The 26,699-nt window shown below is 39.7% G+C and overlaps 2 protein-coding genes across 4 annotated transcripts in view; both read left to right on the top strand.

The window, feature by feature from the left end:
* Nucleotides 1-15,699, top strand: part of LOC118423277 (fibrocystin-L-like) — an 85,038-nt gene extending 69,339 nt beyond the window's left edge. For 2 of the 3 annotated variants that reach the window (XM_035831364.1, XM_035831366.1), the window contains 20 exons: nucleotides 18-251; nucleotides 748-979; nucleotides 1,752-1,923; nucleotides 2,506-2,682; nucleotides 3,153-3,294; nucleotides 3,703-3,865; nucleotides 4,629-4,885; nucleotides 5,305-5,577; nucleotides 6,248-6,420; nucleotides 7,027-7,315; nucleotides 8,240-8,370; nucleotides 8,741-8,980; nucleotides 9,583-9,784; nucleotides 10,446-10,618; nucleotides 11,008-11,313; nucleotides 11,676-11,778; nucleotides 12,195-12,376; nucleotides 12,723-12,837; nucleotides 13,435-13,596; nucleotides 14,098-15,699. In XM_035831364.1, coding sequence (XP_035687257.1) covers nucleotides 18-251; nucleotides 748-979; nucleotides 1,752-1,923; nucleotides 2,506-2,682; nucleotides 3,153-3,294; nucleotides 3,703-3,865; nucleotides 4,629-4,885; nucleotides 5,305-5,577; nucleotides 6,248-6,420; nucleotides 7,027-7,315; nucleotides 8,240-8,370; nucleotides 8,741-8,980; nucleotides 9,583-9,784; nucleotides 10,446-10,618; nucleotides 11,008-11,313; nucleotides 11,676-11,778; nucleotides 12,195-12,376; nucleotides 12,723-12,837; nucleotides 13,435-13,596; nucleotides 14,098-14,249 — 3,878 coding nt within the window. In that variant the 3' untranslated portion in view covers nucleotides 14,250-15,699. The remainder of the gene's footprint in view (nucleotides 1-17; nucleotides 252-747; nucleotides 980-1,751; nucleotides 1,924-2,505; nucleotides 2,683-3,152; nucleotides 3,295-3,702; nucleotides 3,866-4,628; nucleotides 4,886-5,304; nucleotides 5,578-6,247; nucleotides 6,421-7,026; nucleotides 7,316-8,239; nucleotides 8,371-8,740; nucleotides 8,981-9,582; nucleotides 9,785-10,445; nucleotides 10,619-11,007; nucleotides 11,314-11,675; nucleotides 11,779-12,194; nucleotides 12,377-12,722; nucleotides 12,838-13,434; nucleotides 13,597-14,097) is intronic. The other variant, XM_035831365.1, reaches the window with a different exon arrangement.
* Nucleotides 15,700-23,875: 8,176 nt separating this feature from the next.
* LOC118422226 (slit homolog 2 protein-like) lies at nucleotides 23,876-25,248 on the top strand. Its single transcript, XM_035829743.1, has 3 exons — nucleotides 23,876-24,218; nucleotides 24,591-24,782; nucleotides 25,235-25,248. Exons 1-3 carry the CDS (start codon nucleotides 23,876-23,878, stop codon nucleotides 25,246-25,248), a joined length of 549 nt encoding a protein of 182 aa, XP_035685636.1.
* The last annotated feature ends 1,451 nt before the right edge of the window (nucleotides 25,249-26,699 follow it).

Raw genomic sequence — 26,699 nt, 5'->3', positions numbered from 1 at the left:
TACCTTTTTCCTTTTAGGTTATGCCAGGGTCACCAATACAGAATTCTACCGTACTGGCCAGGAGGGTTGGACGGACTTCTTTGATGCACGTTACTCCATCGCATACATGGACACGGGTACTGTGGACTCCATCCGCCCATCCTATGTCAGGAAGAACGCCTTCCATAATTGCTTCTCTGTTGCTGTTGGCGTCTTTGGAGCAACTGGCATTGAGGTGGATGACAACGTCGTTCACCACACTGTTGGGCAAGGTGTGTACAATTCCTTTGTTCACTTACTAGTCAGTAATGTGTACTTTTAATTAGCATACTAAAGCAGCCATTTTGCATCCAATTCTCTAATAACTTATATGGCGATTAGGCAGCAGAGAGAATCAATTATCTGACTACATCTGATGGTATTATACAATGTACAGTCATGTATCTGTATCATTGCTGGTATGTTAACTTTGCTCTTTAGTCTAGCTTTGCAGGCATTCATTTATAATTTGATGAATGCCCTGTCACCTAAACTTTATTCATCTAGTTACAAGCATTGTTTGAAGGTAAAAATCTAATGAGAATGCCCCTACTGTACTTGGTGGCAACGAGTTCCACCCCACAATATAGTTCTAGGGAAAGCCAAATGTTTTAACAACCCATGCAATTCTAGAGTTAGATGTCAAGCATTCAATCTGGTACTTGGACTAGCATAAAAATATGATAGTTAAGATATGGCATAACTTGACTCATTTTGTTCTCTTTGCAGCAATAAATGTGTGGGGTAGCAGCAATAAAATCCGTAAAAACTTAGTTGCTCTCAATATCTGGACCGGCAGCTACAACGGACGTACAGAGGAGAATAATGTTGACTGGGATGCCGCGATCGAGGTGCAGAATGGCAGAGGCATTGTGCTGCAAGGGAACAGGGTAGCTGGGGCTGAAAAGGCAGGGTATACCATTGATGGAGAGCCCTGTACCGGCAACACTGCAGAGGCCTGGTACGTACTGGTATAAGTAATTTTATAGAGAGAAATCTTTATTGACACAACAAAAGTACAGCGACTTTTGCAGATTTAGATTTAGTACAACTAAACAGACATATATGGATATCTACACAGTCAGGTATAAATAAGTCAACATATTGGGCATAGCATGTCATTTACACCAGTCTATTGGTTGTACGTTATAAGCATTCGTGTATATATTTGTCTACTTGTACAGAGTAAGCCAGGGTTATCTCCTCCCAGAATGTAGTTGAATTTATCTATCGAACAGTAGGTAGCAAATCTTTTAGAGCAAGCGGAAAGTAATGTGAACAGCTTTGTGCGCGCTTTATCATTATATCGTGAACAATCCATAACAAAGTGACGTTCGTCTTCAGTGACTGTCTCATTTGGGCAGAATGGACAAAACCTCTGGTCACAGGGATTTGTACATTACCAAATCTAATGCTTTTGTAATAGACACCAATCACCGAAAGTCAATTCACATTTCCACCTTAATCCATTACATGTATATTTCTACAGTGCTGGATAGCTTCTGCTTGTTCAATTGAATTGAATTTTCAAACATTTCAGGGCTGCAAAAATTATGGTTATTTACCATCTAAGGCTAAAGTTGATAGTCAAGATGAGTTTGTACAATGTAACTCAGTCTTGTTGGGTGTCGATTGTTAGCAGCTGCTATAGAATTAGGTCTTTGACAGATATTTTAAAGATTTGAATAAAAACAAACAATTCTGAATTTTTTACAATTGCACATACAATGTAGGTCTGACAATGAGGTGCACGGAGTCCTTGTTGGTGTCTGGTCCTTGAAAGAATGCTTCCCACCATGCGCCAAGGTGCGGGGATTCTATGTCTGGAAGGCCTTTGACTTCGGCATCTACTTCCAGTCACAGTGCAACTTGGAGCTGGAAGGCAATACGATCGCTGACTCCCGGGTAAGTGGAGTTCTATTCCATGGTTCAAGACTAATATTTTTCAAGGATGCTGTGATTTTCATCACATGGATGAAATGCTTATGGAAGATCATAGGGATCACTTCATTATCCGAGACATCTCTTAAGTGCAGAATCAAGCAAAAGCAGTTGTTTATATAAAGACCTCCTAACCACAGTATTAACTAAAAAGAAAATAGAAGTGGTAAGGCCTTGTTTTTGTCATTGGGTCTAGCTAAAGTTATCAACTTGAAGCAAGAAATGGCTGGAGAGGAGAAAAGAGGGGTAGGCAAGGCAAAAAGGGAGAATGATATCAGAGAATGGATACATGCGTCGACACTATTAATTTAAAAGTGAAACATACGAAATAGAAAACAGAGAAGGGTGGAGAAAAGTGGTTCTTGCCAGATCTTCTGTGATGTCCCAACAGTCAAATAGTTTGACTAACTCAAGCAATGGATGAGATGAGTGATTTTATCATAATCCTTTTTTGAAAGTATAGAATGATACTTTTTACCTATGACCTCAAGACTGTAATATGAAGTGCTAAATTAATGTATAACATAATTGCAATGTTGTTTACAGCTTGGAATATTCCACATGGTGATCGGCCCGTCGGCGTTGACACACGTCGCAGTCAACAACTACGTCCAAATGGAGAACTCCCTGTTCATCGGCAGAAGCGAAGGATTTGACTGCGACAGAGACCAACCCCAACTTAGCCCTCGACCTGTACCAACATACATCAGACTTCCCAAAGATGTGAGATAATAATGCAATAAATTTTGTGTATGTGTGTGACACATGAGTATTTGTACATGACACAGTGTGTCTATAACATTATATATGTGGGGGGGGGGGCATGCACTTTGCTTCACTGTACCTATTATAAGCAAATTAGCCTGAATTTGTACACGATTTCAAATTCAGAATAGGCTATTACAAAATATACTATGTAGCCTTCTTTATTCTTGCAACAATTACTCTTCAGGCATTGTATCAATGATGATCAATATTGACAGTTAGCAGAAAAAGGGCCACATAGATTGCACTGCTGTGTAAAAAACAGAAGACTTGTGATGGGTGAAAAAGAGACATCAGTATTATGGAAATTCATTTGTACAGTTACTCTTTGTTTCAGTAAATGTTTCTACTGTTACAATAACAGAAATGGTAACTGAGTCTCTGATTCCTATCATTGATCTGGACCTTTCCATCCTGCTTTACTTCAGGGGCGTGGTTTTGGGAGTCCAAGTGGCGGAATGGTTGGCACACCCTTAGGTCTCATCTCGCAATCTGACAACGGCGCCACCACGCATCCTTTCTCAGGCGAGATGTCCTACCCAACCCTGTATGGCAGCTTCCGGATGAACAGTAAGTGTTTTCTTTTCAATCATTGTCAGATTGTCCATAATATTATTTGTTTCAAAGGGAATTTTTGTTTTAAGGCAGTTGGTTGGTTTGAATGGCTGGTTAATTGTTTATCATCTGCAAACAAATCAATACATGTAGGTAATACTATGCAAGTCTAGACCAGTCAAATATATACAGGGCTCATGATACAGGGTGCATGTCCACATTCCTTGTTTAGATTTTTTAAATCAAATACTTTTCACTTTATTTCATAGGTGAATTGTAGTCATGTTGTGCACCAAAATTTTTTTCTGTGCATCGGTAACTTCAAAGGTCAGGTGTACCCAAATATGAGTATAGAGCCCTCCAAAAGGATGGGGTTCTCTTTATTGAAGATCTTAATGATAGACAAATTGTGTGACATTGCAGATGTGAAGTTTGCCAGATATGGCACTGCCTGTGGTAAAGAGGACGTTGCCATCATGACCAACCCGGGTCAAGAGGACAACACTTTCCCAACCTATGTTAGCGGTCTCTCCTTCCCAGGAACTCAGGAGAACAACAAAATCTTCTACGCACGTCCGAGTGCCGGGTAAGGACTTTAGACACTGTCTTGATTTATGGATAACAATTATTCTCATTTAGTAAGTATTTACAAACTTGTGTCAATAGGTAATTCTATAGAGTATGTCTTATACATGTAGGATAGCTTTAAATCGTCTCTCTATTGTACTGTATGTAAAGAACATTGTATGAAAAAACGTTGTCACAAAAGTCTGTAGCAGAGATTGTCTGTAGCAGAATTGGTAAGTTTGTTTTTCATGAAGTGTATCTACCTTGAAGTTCATAACTGCAATTATGTCATACCTGTGACGCGAAAACGTTCGATATGGGTGTTTCAGACCGGGCCATAACTTCTGTATCGCACAGTTTTGAAAGGCGTATAACACAGGCTTTCTTCAAGTAAATCGAACTGTTTCGAGTGGGCCGAGTGTGGCACGGTTGGCAATTCGAATACCTAATTCGGACGTTGGAACATTTCTGTTGCAACGCTTTTTGTTCGAGGGCACCAAATTTGTTCAGCTTCTGGCGCCTTTTGAATCAAAAGATGGGTTTCCTCAGGTGGGTATGACATAAATAAAATACAACACGGTGTATTCCGCATCACCCTCGGTCCCAGCCCTCCCGCGGGTCGGATAACCTTCCGGCCTTCGGCCGTCGGGCGATCTGACGCGCGGTCGGACTGGTACCTTGGGTGATACGGAATACACCGTGTTGTATTTTATATTTATTAGACTTCAGGCAAGAATTAACAATGAGCTTATCATGTTATAATCCTGTTTTTTTTTCTTCAGAAAAGTGAACCCATCTGACTGCGTCGACATGGCCTGTGACGGCAAGCTTGTGGCGCTCATCAAAGACGCTGACGGCTCCCTCCTCGGATCACCCGGGACGGTGGTCCCAGAACAGGAGTGGGAGTGGCAACCTGACGGAGTCAAGAACTGGAGTGGGGACAAACGCTACGGGATAGGTGACTACCGTATCCCCACTGCCGCGTTGGCTGACTCTGATGGCGGCAAGCTGGCAGTGGCAGATGTGGCTCCAAACAAAGGTACAGTCAGATACACAAGGCAGGCTCTCCCCAGGAGGCATTGCCAAAAACAGGCTAATGACACTGCTGAGCCATAGATATTGCTGTGTTGGTTAAATGCACAGAAGACAGTAACTTATCATTTCAAGCCTCAGAACATTTAGCCTACCCCAAACCTACATAATGCTTTTAAAGCTAGAAGTAGACTGAAATACATGTACCATCATGTCAATCAGCAGTTTATTGAGTAACAGTTTAAGGTACATGTAGATCTGCAAGGAAGGTAACATTGTTAGATTGTGTAGGCGTGTAGAATGATAATTTGTAAAATGAGAAAATGTAAAATGAGAATTTCTCAAGTCAACGTATACTTCACTTGAACATAGATGCAGATTTAATGTCTTTTTATTAATGTTATGTTCAAATTTGTTCCTTTCTAGGTGCTCTTCGTGACAACAGCTGTAGCTACCAATCTTCCTGGCAGGCCTACAAATGTCACGATGTTGACTACCAGATGTTGGTTATGGAGAGCCTGGACCCAGACACGGAGAGTCGCAGGCTGTCCCCTGTGGCGGTGATCTCGGGAGGGTACGTCAGTCTGTACAACGGGCCTCAGGACCACGGCTGGTGCGTGGGCTACACCTGCCAGGAACGTATCTCCACGTTTTACACCGTCGTTTACGCAGATCGTCACCACGACATCTACTTAACAGGTGAAAGAGTTACTCTTGCCTACCATTCACTTGTAAAGAAGATTGCATAATTCAGTAGTTAGGGACCCTGCACTTGGATCGAACCCTGGCTGCTGTTGCTCACTTGACACGCACACAATAGGGTTGTAGTCTTTGTCCTCTGTTCATTCGTAAAAAAGAGATATGGGAATTTCCTGGTACAATGAACCTGTAAACTGTGCATAACATGTCTGCTATGACCTGGGCAAGATTAGTTCTTTACCTCTTTATCTATTAAATGATGACACTGCATTAATCTAAACAACCAGTATGCCTGTCCTTGGTGCTGAATGAGGAATCAAAGTTAGAGTATGCTGAAAATATACAGTGTATCCTCGAAATTCGAATTCGGTCACTTGGTAAAAGGGCTCCTATTACATGTGGATACTAAAATACAGTATCAATATCATGTAACTACATAATACATAATGGATAGCTTTGTATTGTATCTGACGGTAACATCTATCAATAACTTTAAACATTACTAACAAAGCTACAAAGAATACAAAGGTTTAACTTAGCAAAGTCTTCTTCGTCACAACAGATGGTAACAACAGACTTTATTTTTTATTACATTCAATGAGTATAAGAAATCCGATGATAATGTTAACCAGATATAGTTGTTGAAAAATGCAATGATTGTGTTTTAAAGGTGTGAACCCGCAGAAGATGCGTCTCCACTTCAGGCTGCGTGATGACGAAGACAAGGCCATCCGTGTGGCCATCTTCTACTCCAACCCACAACGTCTGGACGTCTACAAGGGCAGCAGTTATGTCATGCCCACCAATGGAGAGAACAATGCTGACGGACAGCTCATCTTGAATGTAAGTGATCTTGAACCTGGAAAGAACACCCCTCTCTGTTCATTAGTGAATAGCATCATCAGGAATTGTGTTCTCATGTTGGTGTATTTATTTTCATGATATTGGTTATGGTCTCAATTATTCACATTTTCCCCACCATAACCTTGTGTTGCCACCCCCACCCTCCCTGCATAGCTACATGTAGTTCAATTTATGGGAAGGGTATCCATTGAAACACTTATAATGATTATGTCATATGTACAAAAACGATCATTTTCATTTTTGATAATATTTTGACTTAATCTGATGTATCAAACTTTACAGAAATACAAAATACTGGCAGCACAAAGTTAATACTTATTACATAAAACATTATCTGTCTCAGTTAACTGAAAAATTTCTGTCCCTCATAATTGCAATTTTGTCATGGTGAGGTGACAAAGATAGTGATATACAATGTATGTGTATGACTTTATATACCTGATGATGTAGGCATGGAATGGTCTTGCGATAGTAGGACTATATTTGGAAAATGTTATGTAGTAGGAAATCATTGACAATCTTATAATAGCAAAAGCTTCTTAGACATTGTCTTTGTTAATGAGATTGCTGTTGTGCATCTTTTAGGCACCAACATCACCAGGACAGTACATCCCACTCATGAATGCTGCCAGCGGCTCCAACTACTTTGATGACGACAAGAAGATGCTGTACATCACCATCCGCGGGACCACACCCATCGACATTGTCACCATGCCCGTGCTGAAGGTGTCATTCGGCATGCCCGCCATCACCGTGGACGACTTCTTTGAGACCAACCTGCGACAGAACCTGGCCAACTTCCTGGGAATCCCGGCAAACAAGATCCGTGTCGTTAATGTTGTTCGCGAGGACAGCAGGAGGAAGAAGCGTGCTGGTAAGGACCATGGAGCTTGAACATGTGCACCGTTATGCCAGGGTTGTAGCCTGCCTGAAATCATTTTCCGTCCACTCAATTTCGAATCCTATTGAGCGCCGAAAGTTCGAAATTCTTAGGGGGTTTCAGGGGCATTTTGAAATCTAGACCCTCTGGAATGCTATTTCCTGCATTTTGAGGTGTACATTTTGCTGGTAGATAAGGCTGTTCATCAGCATCTGTTTCGGTGAAAAATTACACAAGGCAGCCAATTTATTATATTTTTAGATATCAATTTCTGTCCATCACTGAGGATGGAATGGGCAAAACTTTTTTCCGTCCCCAGCTGCAAAATTCCGTCAAAGAACGGAAGGACAGGCACTGGCTACAACCCTGCTTGAGTCTATAGTAAATGTTATAAAGTTTAAGCTTTGTTCCAACACAAAAAAAAGGAACTCACCATAAATTTTTGGTCAAACTCGTCGACCTTCTTCAGATGTACGATTCACTTCACTGGCGTTCCGGAAGTTGGAAGATGACGTCAGCAGCGAATCGTAGATGGTGGGAAGACGGAACCTGCCACCGTCACCCTTAAGTCTATGTTGTTTTTCCAGGGATGTAGTTGTCTTTTAATTATCTTCATTGAGAAAAGACTTCTGACAGGCAGGAAAGTAGCCTGAGTACCATCCTCCATAGTGACCACTGGCTCAATCCTTTTGCCTGCTAACCACCATAGTTAGTTCCCAGGTTAGCTAGTGAAAGGGTTGAGCAAGTGATCACTATACAGCCAGAGGATGGTACCCAGGCTAGCAGTGAAATGCTCTCAATGAAAACACATGGCATCAGTACATTTCATGTACACGGGGTTTAATACCATGTAGGACTGTACGTACAGTTAAGTTTATTTCTAACTGCTGGTAACATTTCATGTGTTTGTACCCAAAGAGGGCAGCATGACGGTTGAGATCGAGATCACTGAGCCACCAGCACAAGACAGCTCTTCGTCTGAAGACACAACCGAGGATGCACGACAGGAACTCCAAGAGGCCTCCTCGCTTATCGTTGATAGTACTCAGGTAAATTTTTAACTTTTTCCTTTCTGCTATAACAAATACAACTGAATTTCAAGAGGTTTCAGATAGTGGAAGGTTGTTAACTACAGCTGAGTTAGTATGCTGCAAGGATCTTCACTTTAACCTTCAAAATTTTGCAAATTTCCTTTCACTGAATGTTTTTGTTTGACCGAGAGCTAGCCAGAAAAATACCTCCCTTTGAATCAATAGCCTCTTCCATTGACCCCACAACCTGGAATGACCTGTCAGCTGGCTGACCCGAGGTTGATAAATGTACCAATTCTACCACCTCTGACCTCTATTTCCTGCCCCCCCCCCACATCTCTATTTCCAGTTACTGATCATGCACTCTACCTGTATTGTGTATTTCCAGCTGGGTACCATCAGTGATGAGATTGGCATTGAAGTTCAAAGCCTTGCAGTGGTGGAGCCGCTGCCAGCGGTCAACTCCTCCGACTGGGATGAAGTGGCGGAGGAAGTGGAGAGCGGGGTGAGCCCCACCGCGACGGCTATCCAGATCCCCTCTAGGATCGCGGTACACACCCAGCCAGGTCCCAGAGGGGAGGGAGCAGCCTTCCCCACACAGCCTGCTCTGCAGGTGTTCGATGCCTCGGTAAGTACAGGGAAAGTGGTTCAAACTTTTTAGCAAACTGTAGAAGCCATTGCTTGGCTACCAATTTCTATTGCTTACGGGGTTAGACAGATGCAGAGATTGAGGTTTCAAATTTGAACCAAACGAGTGTGAAAAGTAACTTTCAGTTGAATGATAAACGTTGTTTGTCTGATGCAAGGATCTCTCTAGTCAAAGTAAGACTGAACTGAGTATGTTTCAAGAACATGCTAAATTAACCAATAGAATCTGTTTTTTCTAGCCAATTCAGATAAAAATCACAGTTACAATGTAGTTGAGTAAAAGTATTAATGACTGTAAACATGGAAATGCTTTAGATCAGAGTGCAAATATAATCCTCTTGTTAGGTGTTCTGACAAAAAGAACTGGTGTTGTTAATGAAAAAGAGTAATTAAAAAACAAGATTCTTGGGCATTGGATGCATTTCAGTCTCAGCAACAGTGCAAATGTATTGTAAAGGTTCTGTTCATCAAAACAGAGGTGCCCAGTATGTAGTTCAGTCTTCTATTTGAACATCTGTATCGATTTGTACTCAAATCTTTTCCTTACAACTCTTCACAATGGATGTTCACCTGTTCTTCCAGGGTAACCCAGTGAAGACCCTTGGTGCATCCTCCAGTCCGTGGGAGGTGCAGGCCACCATCAGGTCTGGTACGGGTACGGATTCCCGCGCTGTGACCATCGGAAACAGCGTCGTTTTTAAGGATGGCTGGGCCAACTTCACCGACCTTGCCATCACACACAGCGGAGAGGGATATATCCTGGACTTCGTCATTGTCAAGCCTGGTAAGTGTTTTTTTTTCCTTCATCTGATACACTTAGTAGGAGGGGGGGGTATTTTTTTCTGATTTCCCTGTTTGAATACCTGGACAGAGCTCATCTGTGCTTCCTCCAGACTTTATGACATTAACAATGAAATGGGAGTACTTTTGGCAAATACTTTCAAAGCGCCTATTTTCTTATTTGAGTCATTTCTCTATCGTGTAGATTAGGGAAGATAGTACATGTAAGTTGAAGATTATGGATTTGGACCATCTTAAAACTGCGAGAAACACATTCAACAGGAATTTAGCCAAGGCAATTGATTATACAATATATGTGGTGTATCAAAACTAATGATAGTAAGTATAGTACTGTAACTTTAGTACAAATGTACATTAAAAGAAAACATTCAAGTAGCTCATGTTGCCATGCAATGAAAAACTGCAATTAGTTAGATGTTCAGAACATCATCAATAAATGTAGCATTTCATTTTGCGTTAACTAAAGAATTCAATGCTCTTATTGAAAAGAGTAAAAGGAATTTCCCAGCTGCAGTGTTAGTGAATCAAACCTTACAGTTGACAGCATATAGAATCTTCACAAAGGTTAAAAGACAGTAGCCTCAAAAGTACATTTTGTATGACGTTCCTAATGGTTTTAAATGACTGTTTCCCCATTCCAACAGCATCTGCCTCCAGGTTCAACACATCGTCCATAGCGGTGGATGTTGAGGAGCGCAGACTGTCAGGACGGGTGATCGGTGCTGACGCCATGCTGGAAGTGGATGAAGCCTTCACACTCTCCGTGGCCATCACTGATGCCGCCACCAATGAGGACGTCCAAAATATTGCTTGGAAGGTACAAAAGCATTCGTCACATTCTTAGAAAAATAGAAAAGTTTTAGATAAGGAAAAAAGCCTTGAAATTTCTGTCTCCCCATTCATAACTGATAGTATTTGTATAACAACATTGTGCTTTTTACTTTACTTTACTGTTACTGTTATCTGTTATTTTGGTACCTGCTTTGCATAGCTCATTCTCTAAATTTGTCTGAATAATTGTAGAATACTTTATAGCATATCATATTACAGAATTATATGTATTACCTTATTGTTAGAAACAATTTTTAAAAAATTGTCTGCATGTTTGTAAAATATCTTAATATCCATATCATTTTATCATATCACATTTCTTGTTTCAAACAATATGTCAACATTTAACAAATGGTGCTTTTCATATCTTTTCAGGGTCATACATGGCAGTGTACAGTAGAACTGGACCCAATCGCTGCCCAAGATGGCGGTGCCCAGAGCGCCACTTTCGCCGGGACCAAGACTGCCACCTTCGACCCAGCCACCGGACGTGCGACCTTCAACGACTTGTCATTGGACAAGTACAACCGCTACCACCTGAGGTTCCACGTGACCAGTTCGCCCAGCGACCACGACTTCTGGATCAACGCCAGCCCCATCACGGTCTATCCGGCCAATCACACATCTCCTGTCATCGAGAATACTGCCCATGTGACCCTGACATTTGAGGGCAGTTATTCGGTAGGACATTTAGTATCTACTAGTAATTTGATCAAGGCACAATGTAGATTTGAATAGTCAGTCTTCCTTTAGATTTCAATCAAAAGTCAAGTTATTGGACAATTTTTTTTTAAAAATCGGCAAAATCAAGATTGAATATAATGCCTGTCCTTGGTGCTGAAAATGTTATCAAAGGGTTAAATCTTGCTGAAAATTTAAATTTGACCAGTTGCAACTTTATACTAACACTTAATAACAGTCACTCAATATTTCTGACAACTGTTGTTTACTACACTGATTAGCAGTGATTTTCAACTCTTGCGTTTGTTAGGAAGTTTGAACATCTGTTGAAGTTTATTGATGATTTTTGTCTTTGATTTCAGGATGCTGTAACTGGCAAGGAAGACTTTTTGGAGACCACTTTGTGGAGGGAGATTGTGGGGGAGCGAGTTGATGTCCTTGTTCTCAACTTTACCTTCACTGAAGGTATGCCATGGTCCTATCGTTTTCTTTCTGGGACTTTGTTTCTGAGCTATCAACAGACATTTGAGACTTTGACAATCAATATTGTAGAGTAAAACAATGGTAAGCTCTCAATGTGCTCACTGTCTCATTCCCTTATGATAAGTCCCTCGCTCACTTGCTCATTCACCTACTCACTCACTCACTCACACTCACACACACTCACACTCTTGCTCAGTCACTCACATCTTCTTAATCAATGGGGATCATACATAGTACTCATCATTGATGGCATTGATCCAATTATTCACGTCAAGTATATTCCACATAGGCTCATGTTGTGTTTGCCTCAATCAAGGCCCCCTACCTCTTACCTTTAGAACCTGATTAGATGTTATTGCTTTGAGAGGAATAAATGTTTGATGTCAATCTTTTTACAGGAAGCGTCATTACCGACTTTGACGTGAAGGGAACCAACGAAGGCGTGAACGCCACCCTGATGGACCTGTACGACAAGGTCAAAGACGGCATGACCCTTGACATTGGCGGCAGCTCTCTCACGGCCCGCAAAAACATGGTTGTGGATGGAAGCGACTATTATGGTGCAGATGGGGGTCCTCCGGTATGTACTTAAAATTTGTACTAATAATGTGCCCCTTGGCAAAGCTAATTTGATTTGCAATATTATATGATAATAGTTCTCTACTTTGCTTTTGTTACCTGGGGACCGGTAGGCCCCAAAACACGTGAACCCTTGCTGGTATGATATGTTCATTTTCTAATCGGTCCTCGGTCTACTAATTTTCAGGTCTTCTGTACTGATGCACCGTACTGGTACCCACCCCTAGTCACATTACATATTGATGAGGTGGTTATCTTCCATTGTTACAGGTTTGACTGTACACTTATTGAATAAGAAGTTTAAAAGCTACAGGTATTAACTGTGTTTTCATGTGTCCGCCCTCCAGGCTGCTCCCCCCTCTGCCTTCCCTGTTGTCCCAGTGGTTGTTGTGGTTGTCCTCTTGCTGCTGATCATCCTCGCCGCTGCAGCATTCTTCTTCTACAGCAAGAAGAGGCAACAACGTAAGTCAGGGATTTTAACTCCTTGTGTTATACATTGTTCCTGTGGTCATAGTCCTATTCGTGCCAAATGATTATATCATAATGTTATTGATATCAGAAGGCATAAGTGTCTCCAATGTTCTTAGATTTAGACGTCTGGTACAATCTACTCGGACTTGCAAGACCAGTTTATAAGACTTGTAGCACAGTATAAGATACATTGTACTGCATTCTTTTCAACTGTTATTGATTGACAACAAATATTGAAGCCATTGCAATTTTAGAATATACATCAAATAGCACAGCACTATCAGTTACTCAAGAACTTGAACATAATTTTGGAATGTTTGCATCTATTGACCACCATAAGTTGAAGATTCTTTTTTACTTTTAAATTAACTAAAGGATAAAAATATCAAATGCAGTCAAACACATATCATGTTATTCTGATAATAGAAATTTTGCATTCATTGATGCTCTTCAAAGTTTATTGTTATATGCTGAAATCATCATTGGTGCAAGGTGAATATTACATCGTATAATGCCACATCAAGATAATGTAACTTAGTTCTGAAACCAATGAGAATAACTCTTTGTATGATCAATGCACACCTGCAGAAGTTGCCCACGTGAGGAACAAGGTTTCCAATGACGATGTTCCCCTGAAGCCGTCACCATCGTCTTCTCGCGGCGGTATCGATGCGGAATCCGGCCTTGGGTCCACCAACCCCTCCTATGCAAACGTGAAGGACAGCAACGAGGCCCTTCCTCCTGGTAGGGGTCAGTCAATAATGTTTCTGTACAGTCAGACTTTAACCTTATCCATGCTCCCTAACCAGGTAACAAATAAAAACTTGATGTCAAAGTGTTACCTTAGCATTGTGAATGTTATCATAGCAAAACTTTCCATCTTGTACCCTTTTATATATTAGACCATTTCTAATTGTGAATTTTATCATAGCAAAACTTTCCATCTTGTACCCCTTTATGTATTAGACCATTTCTGATTTTGGCAACACGTCTGGGAAGGAGCCCTGTTTATTTATGGCACATGTAGTATGTACATGACTTGGTATGACAAAAGGCATAGAGTAGTATATATTTTGAACATATTACTACAGAATATACAATTGTAAGTAAATTCTTCATATAATAGATATGAATAAAGAAACAGGTAATCTGCTATCTGTTTCATGTCTTCCATCTGTGATTGTTTTATCTAAAGATTCATATATTATTTGATTTAATCAACAACTAAATAACGGTTTTGTTTCCCGTTAGTGTCCCCACACCGCAGTCCTGGCAACAAGCCCATCAACCCCCACCCTGTGCTGCCGCCCATGAACAAGGGGCACACCCAGGTGACCCCCATCGGCAGTCGCACCTCCTCCCCACTCCCAGAGGTCAACGTCTCCACCCTCACCAAGAAGTAGTCGTCCGTCTGACCTGAGGTGAAGAATGGCGACTGACAGCAGGACAACCACTGCGACCAATGAAGGAATCCACAAAAAGTGCCTTTCCTGATTTTGGCTTTAATCTTATCAATGCGACAAATGCATAACAATCATATGATGAACTGAATGTGTCAGAATATCAGGATAACATTTGAAGTGCTCAAGACTGAGTTAATTAATATGCAAAATCTCTCAATAAGATTAAGACTTGTGACATCTCTTTAAAAATTTTTACTATTTCATAAATTCCTTTTTTGCATGCCGTTTGTTAGAGTGTTCAACACTTTGAAGAGTGTATCTTGAATATGTTTACATTATCATCTTTATGGTGTCTTGGAAGTTGTTTATCTTTATTCAATTCCATATTTAATGTAGCTGCCATCTTATTACACTTGCATACAAATTATTATATCAAAATTACAGTTTGAGTTCTTTGAATTCAAAGTAGATATTTTTCAACCTGTTATATGGTTTATTACCTATATAATCTATGGTATCTTGGCTGCTTGTATAGTACTTGCCACTTTTTATGGTATGTTTATCAATATCATTATACTTACAGTATTATCAACTATACAATATGTTTGCTATTTGTATTCACAAGCCAATTGAAGACTTTTACTTGCTGCAAATATTTTGAAGGAAAATATACAAAATTATATTTCTCAATGAAGCAAAATTTGTTTCTTTAATCAAGATATGTCTTTGCAATTGTTAAACAAAAATGTCAAAGAGAAATGTTGAATTGCATTAAATGCCTTAATATTAATTGCTATGAGAAATATTGCATACTATTCATTTACAGAGAAAATTATTAACTTCTCGGCAATACAGGTCAGAAAATTGTCAATAAAAAAAATCAATGTTACCATTTGTATTTCATGAAATGATAAATTCAACACAATATGTTATAAGCAGCCAACTGCATGTTACATGACGTGTATATGCAACTCTTCAATAGAGAAGAAGCATTTTCTCCCAGACACACCTTAGTTCAACTTCTTGCTTTACTCTGGATTTTCAATTGCCAGACATAAACCCCTTGTTGGGTTTGCAAAATACTACTCTTGAAATAATTTAAGGCCACTCGTATTCTTTATTTGTTTTTTTTTTTTTTTTTCAAGAGAAAAACCAGCATCATACAATGTACATGGAGGTTAAAGAGACTGTCTTTTGCATTGCCCAGTTAAAGAAGAGAATTTAGTATGTGTAACACCGTTGTAGTGCTCTTTTTCTCTGGTTGGGAATATCTTATCGAGTTGTTCAAACGTAAGAAACAACTAATTGAATAAGTGTGGCCTTAAGAATTATTAACATCACAGCAAGCTTTTTTACCACCATTACCTCAATATATAATATCTATGCATGTAAATATGTGTGCTTTTGCATGGTGTTTCTAAAATGGATAAAATAAAGATATGTGTCTTTATTTCTGTGGTTTGTGGTGTGTGTCTGTCTATATGACATCATCATTGAAGCTATTTGTGTGAGCTACCAGTATGCCAGACATTTGCGGACAAAGCTAGTAAGAACAGGACAATTGATCACTCATGAAGATATGTAAAATTCTACAACTCTTCATGAACAATGGATCACAATTCTGAGTATAACAAAGACACATAAAGGTCATGTTTGAGTAGATTTATGAAAATTCAAATAAGTATGAAATTGACTTTGAGAAGGGGTGTCAGAGTATAATGAAACAGGGTATACAAGGAGATACTTTGTTAGACTGCATGCCGTTGGTATAGGAAATGGTCAGGTGTGTTTGTAGAAGAGACAGGTAAAAGGAAGGTCGTAGGAAGTGTGTGCCTGAACATGTGTCGTCCGGGACAACTTTTATGAAAGCCGTGGCGTTTGGAACCGCTGCACGACCGGCACTACAACCACAACCTCTTTCCTGTCTTAGTATAGATTAACAGTGACTGTCACAAAAAAAGACTTTAATACGGAAACAACGTTATCAAATTAACAAGTAGATATAGTGACTATGCAAACGGACACAAGTAAAAGTCAAGTAAAAGACCAAAGTTGCCATAGCCAATTGTGTAAGGTCTCCAAGCAGATGTTATGGAGAAAGCTCGTAAGGTTTTCTGGGTGACGAGCGAACTACTCTGACAGACCCTTGCCCCAGATAAGTAGATAAACTGTTGAGTAAATGGCCAAAAGTGTTGATGTCCACATTAGGGCTGGGTACCGTACGGTGTGCCGGTACAAAACCGGTTTTTCTTATTGTACCGGTCCGGAAAAACCGGACCTGAAAAAAAAATAGGTAGACCGCGGATGTTGGACCTCTTAAAAATAAACGGATTATATGATCATAAATTCATGCGTTTTGGGGCTTACCAGTCGAAGAAACTGACAATAGCGGAGTATAATAGAGTTTATAGTCATTTCTACAAAGTTTCCTAGTCAATCATACAGGGGCAGTTAGTCTTGCCGGATTTTAGAACGCCAGTGGGAGTTAAATACTCCACAAAACATACCCTTTGTAGCGAAATGGACCATTGTTTTGAGTATGGTCGATTCACTTGCTTTCACTTACTGAATCAGGTTCAGGTCCAAACCTGGACCTGATCCTCTGGACCTGAACCGGACCTGAACCTGAATTTTCTGTACCGGTACCCACTCCTAGTCTACATATATATCCATAACTTCCATATTTCTTGACATATAGGAAATAGGACTTGGAGAGTTTTACTCGTGGTTTATTGAACAACATGAACAACAGAAATTTGACATCTTAATAGCAACAGTCAATCAAGATTCCCCAAGGCATCTTAATATGCAAATATGTTTCTTACATAAAATACATCTAACTTTATGTGATGACAAATAGCAGCTTTAAGCAGAGCATATAATATCGATAAATCAAGATAATGATAACGTTGAATTCATTAACTGGATTCTCAGTTACGTTTCCGTCACATAGTATAACATTATTACTATTATTTGCCATAAACATTCTATTGTAATTATCTACATACATTTAACAGTTATTGGAAATGTGGAAGAAGGCTCTCTTATCATGCCATATTTACATTTATGTGTTCCCTTCATTCTGAGCTCCTGCTTTGGTAAAAATTCTCCTACATATTTTTTTTTCAAATCTCTTATTCCACCTTCATCATTCCAAGTTCGGCAGCACAGAAGACCTCCCTGAATGGATTTTATATAATACGCACCAAATCCGTAATCAATGTTCCTTCATTCTGAGGTACGTTGTAATGTGATAACAAGTCTTGTTCTTTCAGCCCAGGGCCCATCGAACGGCTCCCCCTTGCGCTCAATGTTATATTGCATTCACAAATGATCTACACAGCTTACAACATTTCGAAATAAAAAGGTTTATTGATAGAAACAGCAATATAATCGAATTTATTGATCTTCGACGTTGTCTTGTACAGGTTTCCCAAAATAGAATTGAAATTTGGACGTGGTAGCCAAAATGTACAGGACATGCACTCGATCACGTCTACTCGTTTGGGGAAACGTGTCGTTTCTGACCTAATATTCTATTATCTTAATGGTGAAATATCTTAGATATTGCTATTTCATATCTTAAATGATCATATTTTGGAAGATAAAGTCAAATAAGCCGCAAAATTTCAAACCCCTTTGCGAGCCTTTCTCCATTTCCCCATTCCTGAAAATACGAAAATTCGGCAATTTGACGGTCGTTTAAGCAACTTTTCAGGTCGCGGCCGGGAGCGGTACTGCAGCTTGGGATCTCATAGGGTATGTAGTCCCAACTTATAAATGTGAAAACGAACATGAACGTATGATTAAAGCCTGTGAAAACTTTCTCAGATAGGTCCAGATATATCAACACGGATTTAGAATGACATTTAAGACAACAGTTGTAATGAAAAGGATAGTTTTTTAAGCGTCGCACGAAGAGCATCTGAAACACCATGTCTGCCCTTCGAAGCGCCGCCTACATTTACGCATACCGCAATATCTTGTACGTATATATTGGAATTAGAATAGATGGACATCATCAGTTTGCCTTTAACAACTACAGCCTTTTACTGAAATGTCCTTCTGCTTATATGGTACAATGGGACTATCCAAGAAGCCCGGTCCTCACTCTGAAAACCTTACGATCTTTAACCCCAACATCTGCTTGGAGAGTCTATCCAAATTGTTATGACAACTTTTGCCTTTTATTTTAGTTGACATTTTAGTTGAGCATATCTAACAACGTTGTTTCTGTGTTTATGTCTGTTTATGTCTTGGAGACTAGTCTGTTGATCTATATTTGGAAAGGCAAGAGAAAAATTGTGGTACCGGTCGTGTGGCGAAAAATTCGCCCCAGACGTGACACTTTTTCAGGCACACACTACCCCCGGCGTTGACCTTCCTCCTATGCGTCTTACAAACACACCTGAAGTCGAGTCTCCTTTGCACTTTCCTTTTGCGTTTTTATCTGCCACACGACCGGCACTACAACCCCTTCTCATGTCTGTCCTAGTAACAGTCACAAAATCGTACTGCAAAGACTTTAACACGGAAAGAACGATATCAAATTGACAAAGACATTGTGAATACTTGACACAAGTAAAAGTCAAGTAAAAGACCAAAGTTGTCATAGCAAATGCCAGAAGGTATCCAAGCATCCAAGCAGATGTTCAGGAGAAAGGTCGTAATGTTTTCTGAATGACGAGCGGACATCTCCGACAAACGCTTACCCCAGATACCTAGATGAAGTGTTGAATGAAAGGCCAAAAGTGTTATTAGGAGAACGCGGGTGATGTCCACATATAACCATCACCTGCTCATTACGTACAAGATATACTATATACATGAATGTAGGGGGCGCTTCGACGGGCGGACATGGTGTTACAGGGGCTCCTCGCGTAGTGCCTAAAACCCATTCTCCTACAGCAGAGTACCGTCAGTCATTTATTCCTGACGGTACTCTGCTTTCCTTCCCTTTTGCCGGCGGTATTACCCGCCCTACTTATTACATATTAATGAGCTTGCCCTTATATGGGCAGTCAGCCGTTGGGGATCGGGCGTTGGCATGGTGAGCAAACAAAGTCATGGTAATACGTAACATGATTGGCTGATAGCTTCCCAGCGGCCTTTGCGAGACAGCTTCCGACAAAATGAAGCCCAAGGAAGGCCTGTTCTCTGATTGGTTGACAGCTTGTTTGTGGCGACAATCATAATACCCGTAGGTAGGCCCTGGGACAGCAGGGCCCCATAAGGTAGTGCCGTTGGGGACCGGGCGTTAGGAGGATGCTAAAACCGAACCTTCTATTGTAAACTACCATCTGAAACGTCATTTCAGATGCGTGTTAAGATGTGTGGACCTATTCGAAGGCTTAAAGCATACGTCCCTGATCATTTTCACATTTTACAAGTCGGGATTGCATACCCTATGAGAGCCCAAGCTGCAGTACCGCTCCTGGCCGCGTCCTGAAAAGTGGCTAAAACGACCGCCAAATTGCCAAATTTTTGTCTTTTCGTGAATGGGGAAGTCACGAAAGGCTCAAAAAGGGTTTGGATCTTTTAGACTTTGTTTAAAAAAAGCTACCATTTGTGATTAAGAGTGTCATTTAGAACAGTTCACAAACTGGATACTGGATTAGTGTTATATCTTCTTCTAAAACAGTACAAACTACCTCCTGATGAAGTAACAAAGATAATAGATCTAGTGTTCATTAAACCATATTCTCTGCATCCAAATACTTTTGATAACATTTTTGATAACTGATAATCTGTGTGTAGTTAATGTGTTAGACTTATTGCCACTGAATTCAGTGATTGACACGTGCATGACGTGCAGATCTTTCAGAGACAAGAAAGAACGTAATATCATATTAAGGACACTACATGAAGACAATTTCTGATTCCAAGCACATGATGTAAACTGTGTTTCCTCTTCTGTACCAAATCATATTATCGTTTTGTTTTTCTTTGGTCCTTTACTTAAAAATTCTACTTCAAATTGCTGAGCTAGCTTTCCTGCTGCCGGATCAAAATATCAAAATTTAATCATGGAAACGGGCTTGTTTATCAGAGCCAAAAAAGTCAACCAGAAACTACAAAGGGAAGCTGATGTATGGATATTGATTTTACAAACTGTTCCCTTTCTTGCAAATCGGGATTATTTCCAGTAAGCAAAAGAATAGTTACAAAGTTTCATGGAATTATACTGTAACGAAAAGCCCCTGTTGTTCCTTGGCAACTGCTATTTTCATCTTACGTAGCTTCAATTGGAATGTTTTCATCACGAAACTTGACTTTCATCTGTTCCAAACATATTAGAGCCTAGACAAAGGAGAATCCTTGGCCGAAATCAATCCAATTATCTATGCTTGAGGGAGAACCAGCTGTGTACATATATATATATAGTACGAGACTCAATGTTTAGTTACAGTGGGAACTACATTTTGTACTGTAACAGCTACAACTGAGACTTCCTGCAGGTTTTCTACGAATGTGCTTTGGAATTGTCTAAGACCAAGTGAGCTGACTCAGAGTTAAGGTGATTTTGCCTGGACAGTTCTAAGGACACTGTTTCTGGGTAAGTCTTTTATCTATCTATTTTTTTTATTAGATATGTGAATTAATTGGACAACTTGTTATCATTGGATAACTTGTCTGACTAATTTCCTAACAATACGTGTTATATTATGATCCTTTATTTGGCACGGACAACAGGGCTGGGTCTGTAAGTGGGTTACAGTAAAGAAAAAAAATCCCAGTTTTCCCTCAATCATGTGTTTGTTGTTTTAGTACTCATCGGCATTGTGCTTCATATAATTGAAAATCTGGTTTATTGCAATTTGAAGTGATGTTATTGGTGCTGATTATATTGGTGGGTTCTGACTACTCTCCAAGCAGAGGTTAGGCTCCGGCGGTTTTTTAACGATTTTTAGTCGTTTTTATCGGGCTCTCTATGTTTTTATTTTATCTTGCTGTGTCAAAACCTGGCTGGCATACTTCAAGAAAAATGACAAAATAGAAAGCCCGATGAAAAGGACTAGAAAAAAACCCTTACAAAACAGCCGGAGCCTAACCTCTGCTTGGAGAGTAGGTTCTGAAGTAAGTGACAAAATTTCCCCTGCCCATGTCAAACCAAGTAAGTACCATTCTGACTCATTATTGTAAGATGATGATTAATATAATGAAAATAGAAAAGTTTGCCCCCCCCCAAAAAACAATTTGCCTTCATTACACAAAGTATCATAGTTACCACGACAATAGATGATTACTCATTTTTTCTTTCACCTTCTTTGACCTTGAAATTGATATTTAATTTGGCATTTCTATGATATCAATATATGTTTTATGTATCTTTTTTCAACCTACCGCATATCTTTGCTCAATTTGCTTTTCCCTTATACTATGGTTAAAACTTCTTCTTTTTGGAAACGGCCGAAGTGTGTATGACATCCATATAATCAAATCAACAACTAAAGGGTATTAAACAATTTGCAAGCTTTGCTTCCCAATGACATATAGCCCTATATTGTTATCATCATCCATAATGATATTTGCCTTACCGTTATTATTAGGAAGCTTGGGAGATCAACCCATTGTTCTAAGACGCAGTCCTTGTCAGTTCGATAGACGAACACAGCAATTGAGAGAGGCCAATAGAACAGTCTTTGTTCTAAAAGTACCGGACTGCACGTAACTTAATAAGGTATGCTTGATTCCACAATTTATAGAATCAATGGCTGACATGGCTGGTAAACCATATAGGATACTTGTAAGACTGGTAGGTATGGTCGAGTTACAGTAGCAGTAAGCCCATTGCGGATTAAACGGTATTATACTGTATTTAGAACTTTAAAATCATTATCCTTTAGCGGTTCTAATTTTCATACCATTCGTAATACTTTTCATGAGTAACAGCATTTCACCGTATTTTCTCGAATATAGTGCGCAACTTGTCAAAATTGAAAAGATGTTACAAGTCCTTGCCAAAGTTGTGGTGCGTACTAGTACTTTTTTTAGGTTATTGCATTGATAAATGGCAAAAGAGCTTAAAATAAAGCAAAGTGGAGCTACACTTCTAGGAAAGATGCAAAACATACTCAGTACCTGCGTAAAATGCTGGTATAGTTTTTAGGTTCGTGTTTTGTGTGTTTTGGTACGTTTCCGGCGATATATCTCCAGTGCGCAGCGTGCTATTGCGATGGTATTTGGTAGATTGGTGTGATGTGGGGGCCAGACAGTCAGGTTTGATTTTGGGTGTAATTGACTTTGAACCTGGTAGAGAATGTTGATTTTTGTCGTAATTGGGGGGTTAACCGGTTACACTACATCTGCTTGGTTTTAGTTGTTAACGGAACTGACTCCAGAGGAAGGTTTCTGTTGCCCCTGGCTACATAAGGGTCAGGTTACATCTGAGTGGGCCATGTCATTTAAAACATTTGTGTGTTTGTCAATGAAACTTAAGAACCTTTGTATTAATTGTGATTAGAGAGTACATTGTATGTGGATAGGTTTTGGGAAAATGAAGGTTAAAGTCAATTTTGGCCCTCAAGTTGCTTGCTCTGGAATTTGAGAACTTCATATATCTATGATTCCAATATTTTTTCCATAATGGTTTGTATAGTTAATGTGACGAGTCCATGATTCCTTGGCAAATGATACTTTAATTCCATGTGTGACATGTGTTACTTAGTTAGTTAAAGGTGTACATTACCATGCATAGTTTAAGATGTAAATGTGAGTCATTTGTATAATTCATTATAAAAATGGAATTCTGCCAAAGGAACAGTCTGGTAGATGTACAGTCATGTCTGCATAATCAGCCATATTTTCATAATTACTGAGACAAGATAAAACAAGAAATGTACAAAAAATGAGTATTTCATGTGAGGACCCCGAACTCTTATTGGTGTTGTGTGCTACTGTGACGTCATTGACAGACATAATTGGATTACCTTGCGACGAAATTTCAGAGTCTGAAGAATTATATTTGAATGTTGCAATGTTCAATAACAAGAGAAGACCACAACAAAACTCTGGAACTCAGTACCACAGTACATAGTGACTATTAGGGACAGACATACAAAATGTAATTCTAAGACAAGCACCACTTCAATGACCTACGACAGCTTCTAAAGCTGAAGTTTGATGTCAGACTACATAGATTAAAAAGGTCTATATTGGGCGCAAGTGCTATTGTGTATGTAACAGTAATAATACTATCATTGTTATGGAATGCAAAATGAAAATGTTGTACTTTGGTTTCATACACTCTTTAAAGCAAATTTGCTAAAATTGTGAAAAACAATGCATATATATGCTGACCTGGGAGACATACAATGTCATGAAAACTGTCTAGGGTCTTCAACACGAGGGGATACAGTTCACAGACTCATTTTCTTCTTCTAAACCACTGTTTTCATGTTGTTTCCTTGTCAAATTCCTTAACTCAAAAAGCCTGAGAACCGGAATTCATTTTGTCTAGTCAATGTTGTGTAGTCATGTTACCAGTTTAAGATTGATATTCATCACGGTTGGCCACCTTGATAAAAGTTGGTAATGGATGCCTGGTGAAAGACGTTGAGGTGGAAAACATAACTTTGCTTTGACATGTACAAAGGATACAATTATTTCCTTTTCTTACACAGAAAATGTTCAACAAGCTGAGGAAACTACTGGTTCTCCTGCTCATCATTTTGAATGAAACTGGATCAACTTCAGCCGGCTGCACGTTTTTCTCATCAAAGTGTGACTTCAAGAACAGAGGCTTAACCACAGTTCCTACAAAATTACGAGGGTCGATTGTTAGCCTTGACTTAACGAAAAATGCCATCACAGTCATACCTCCATCTGCTTTCGCAGGAAACTGGAGGTTGGCAAAACTATATCTAGACTCAAATCAATTAACTAGCATTCACCTTGATGCATTTCAGTATCTGCGACTTCTTCAAGAGCTGACGCTGTCTTCTAACAAGATAACTCACATTCAGCCTGGTACATTTAGAAATCTAATACTGCTTCGACTGTTGAAGCTGAATTGTAACAAGTTAACTCACATTCTACCAGGTACTTTCTCACATCTACGCCAGCTCCAAGAGCTGTGGCTGCAATCCAACAACTTAACGAACATTCAGCCTGGTACTTTCTCAAACCTACCACAGCTACGGCTGTTGAAACTGTCCTCTAACAAGTTAACAAACATTCATCCCGGTACTTTCTCAAATCTACATCAGCTCCAAAAGCTGTGGCTTAACTTTAACAAGATAGGTAACATTCAGCCCGGTATGTTTTTACACCTACCACAGCTCCAATCTCTGTGGTTAAACGGAAACCGGATAAGTGACATTAAGCCCGGCACATTCTCAGGTCTACCAAATCTTCAAATGCTGTTACTATCTTCTAACAATATAAAGAACATTCAGTCTGGTATTTTCTCAGGTCTACCTAAGCTACGAATCCTATCACTAGACAGCAACCACATAACTACCATCCAACCTGGCACATTCTCAGACCAAGTCTTTTCTGTGACCATACACAACAACCCCTGGCAGTGTGATTGTAGGATTATTCCCTTCAGGCGAAACATGAATGGGTCCCATTCATTTGGAAATCAGATCATTTGTAGCCAACCAGGCAAGTTTAAGGCGCAAAAGCTGAAAGATATTGATCCTGAAAATTTGACCTGTGAAGAGCCAAACATCACAAAATTCGAAAGGATCAAGAATAGCACACTGGCACAGGGGCAGACAAACCATTTGGTCTGTGAAGCTTCAGGAATCCCTTCTCCAGACATCACAGTAACTCTCCCATCTGGACAGAATGCAACAGTTGAATCAGGTGGTAGGGTTACTGTGGAGGTGAATGATAACATCACCATAACAGATGTTACTGCTAGTCTGTACATCTGTACTGCAGTAAGTCCTGTTGGCTCCACATTTGCCACACTGTCTGCTGATGCTCAGTTCAATGTCCCAACAGCAACCCCAATCATGTCCCTGTTGACTTCTCAGCTTTCTACTTCTAGAGCTGGTACTACACACAAAATGGGGACTCTGGGCAACAATTATCCTGAAAGTACCAACACTGTCTCACTACCTTTTCTGATTCACTCTTCACCTTCGGAAGAACCAAAGTCTAATCCCAATTCCTCCCCGTACACTCTCATTGGCTACATTGCTGCTGCAGTAGTTAGCATTGTCCTCATTGGTGGCATCTTTTTCACCATTTGTTGGAAGAGGTGGGCCAGGAATCGTTCTATTGGCCCAGACCCAGGTGTCGTTTTGAACGACATAAACACCACTGCTACTGTTACAACAACATTTGGCCATGACCAGATACAACATCATGATGCCTGATGATTTAACAGGTTCCTATGATCCAAACACCACAGAGCGTTTTGGTTCAAAGAACATGATCATTGTGTGTCAATGTACTTCTGTCAATCTAAAGCCTTCTTGCTTAAACTATCATTTATCTGCACGTTTAAATGTAAATTAAGACTTACCAGCTGTAATATTACTGTTAAACATGAATACAGGAAGTTTTAAGGTGTATAATTTCTTAGCACAATCTTAAAAGAGCTTGTTGGTGGTTTATATCAATATGGCACTTTCATGACGTATATTTGTCAATGAATGATTGCAAAGTGACTTTTGGTATGAAACATTGACTTCTTTTTACCAGATACGACATTCTGTCTGGCCGGATCAGTATAGTTAGAAGAGTGCCAAGTAATCGCCTGTGAAAAGGAAAAAAATGCTTACAATTCTATATCAAACATAGTTATTATCATGTACTGCATGAAGTATTGATGATCTCTGCATTTCTTTCAATCTGTATATAACATTGCACAACCATGTACACTATGTAGTTTTGACCTGAGCATTCAGAAGTACCACTCCTTACAGTATTACATTTTGTATAGTACAGCTCATGATTATACACGTATCTTATATCTTGTGTCACTTCCTCAAGATTTGTCACATTTGTAATAAACTTCACATTGTGGTTTGAGAAAATTATTGAGTTATGTCATCAATGATTCTTTGCTAACAGTTTGAACCCTAAGGCTAACATCTAACATACATATTGATAAAATCAGAATCCGAAACTCGCTCGTTGAATTTGTTGAACGTCGACATCGACTTGTACATGTTTCCCAGTATAGACTTGAAATATGGAAGTGGTAGCCAAAAAGACAAGTTTCAGGCACGCACTTCTAATGGTTAAAGGAATCGTTTCTTTTCTGACCTAACATTCAGTGGTGTTGTTGATGAACTGTCTTAGCTATTGCAATTTCTCATCTTAAATGGTCATATCTTGGAAGATAAAGTCAAATAAGCCGCAAACATTCAAACCCCTTTGCGAGCCTTTCCCCATTTCCCAATTCCTGAAAAGACGAAAAATTGGCAATTGGGCGGTCGTTTAAACCACTTTTCAGGACGCGGCCGGGAGCGGTACTGCAGCTAAGGCTCG

Source organism: Branchiostoma floridae, chromosome 9 (assembly GCF_000003815.2).
Source record: "Branchiostoma floridae strain S238N-H82 chromosome 9, Bfl_VNyyK, whole genome shotgun sequence".
NCBI lineage: Eukaryota > Metazoa > Chordata > Leptocardii > Amphioxiformes > Branchiostomatidae > Branchiostoma > Branchiostoma floridae.
This window is presented reverse-complemented; position numbering and strand designations above follow the sequence as displayed.

Coding starts and splice junctions, on each gene's coding strand:
- LOC118422226 (XM_035829743.1), top strand. CDS start 23,876: ATGTTCAACAAGCTGAGGAAACTACTGGTTCTCCTGCTCATCATTTTG. Junction 24,219..24,590: donor GATAACTCACATTCAGCCTG/GTACATTTAGAA, acceptor GCACATTCTCAG/GTCTACCAAATCTTCAAATG.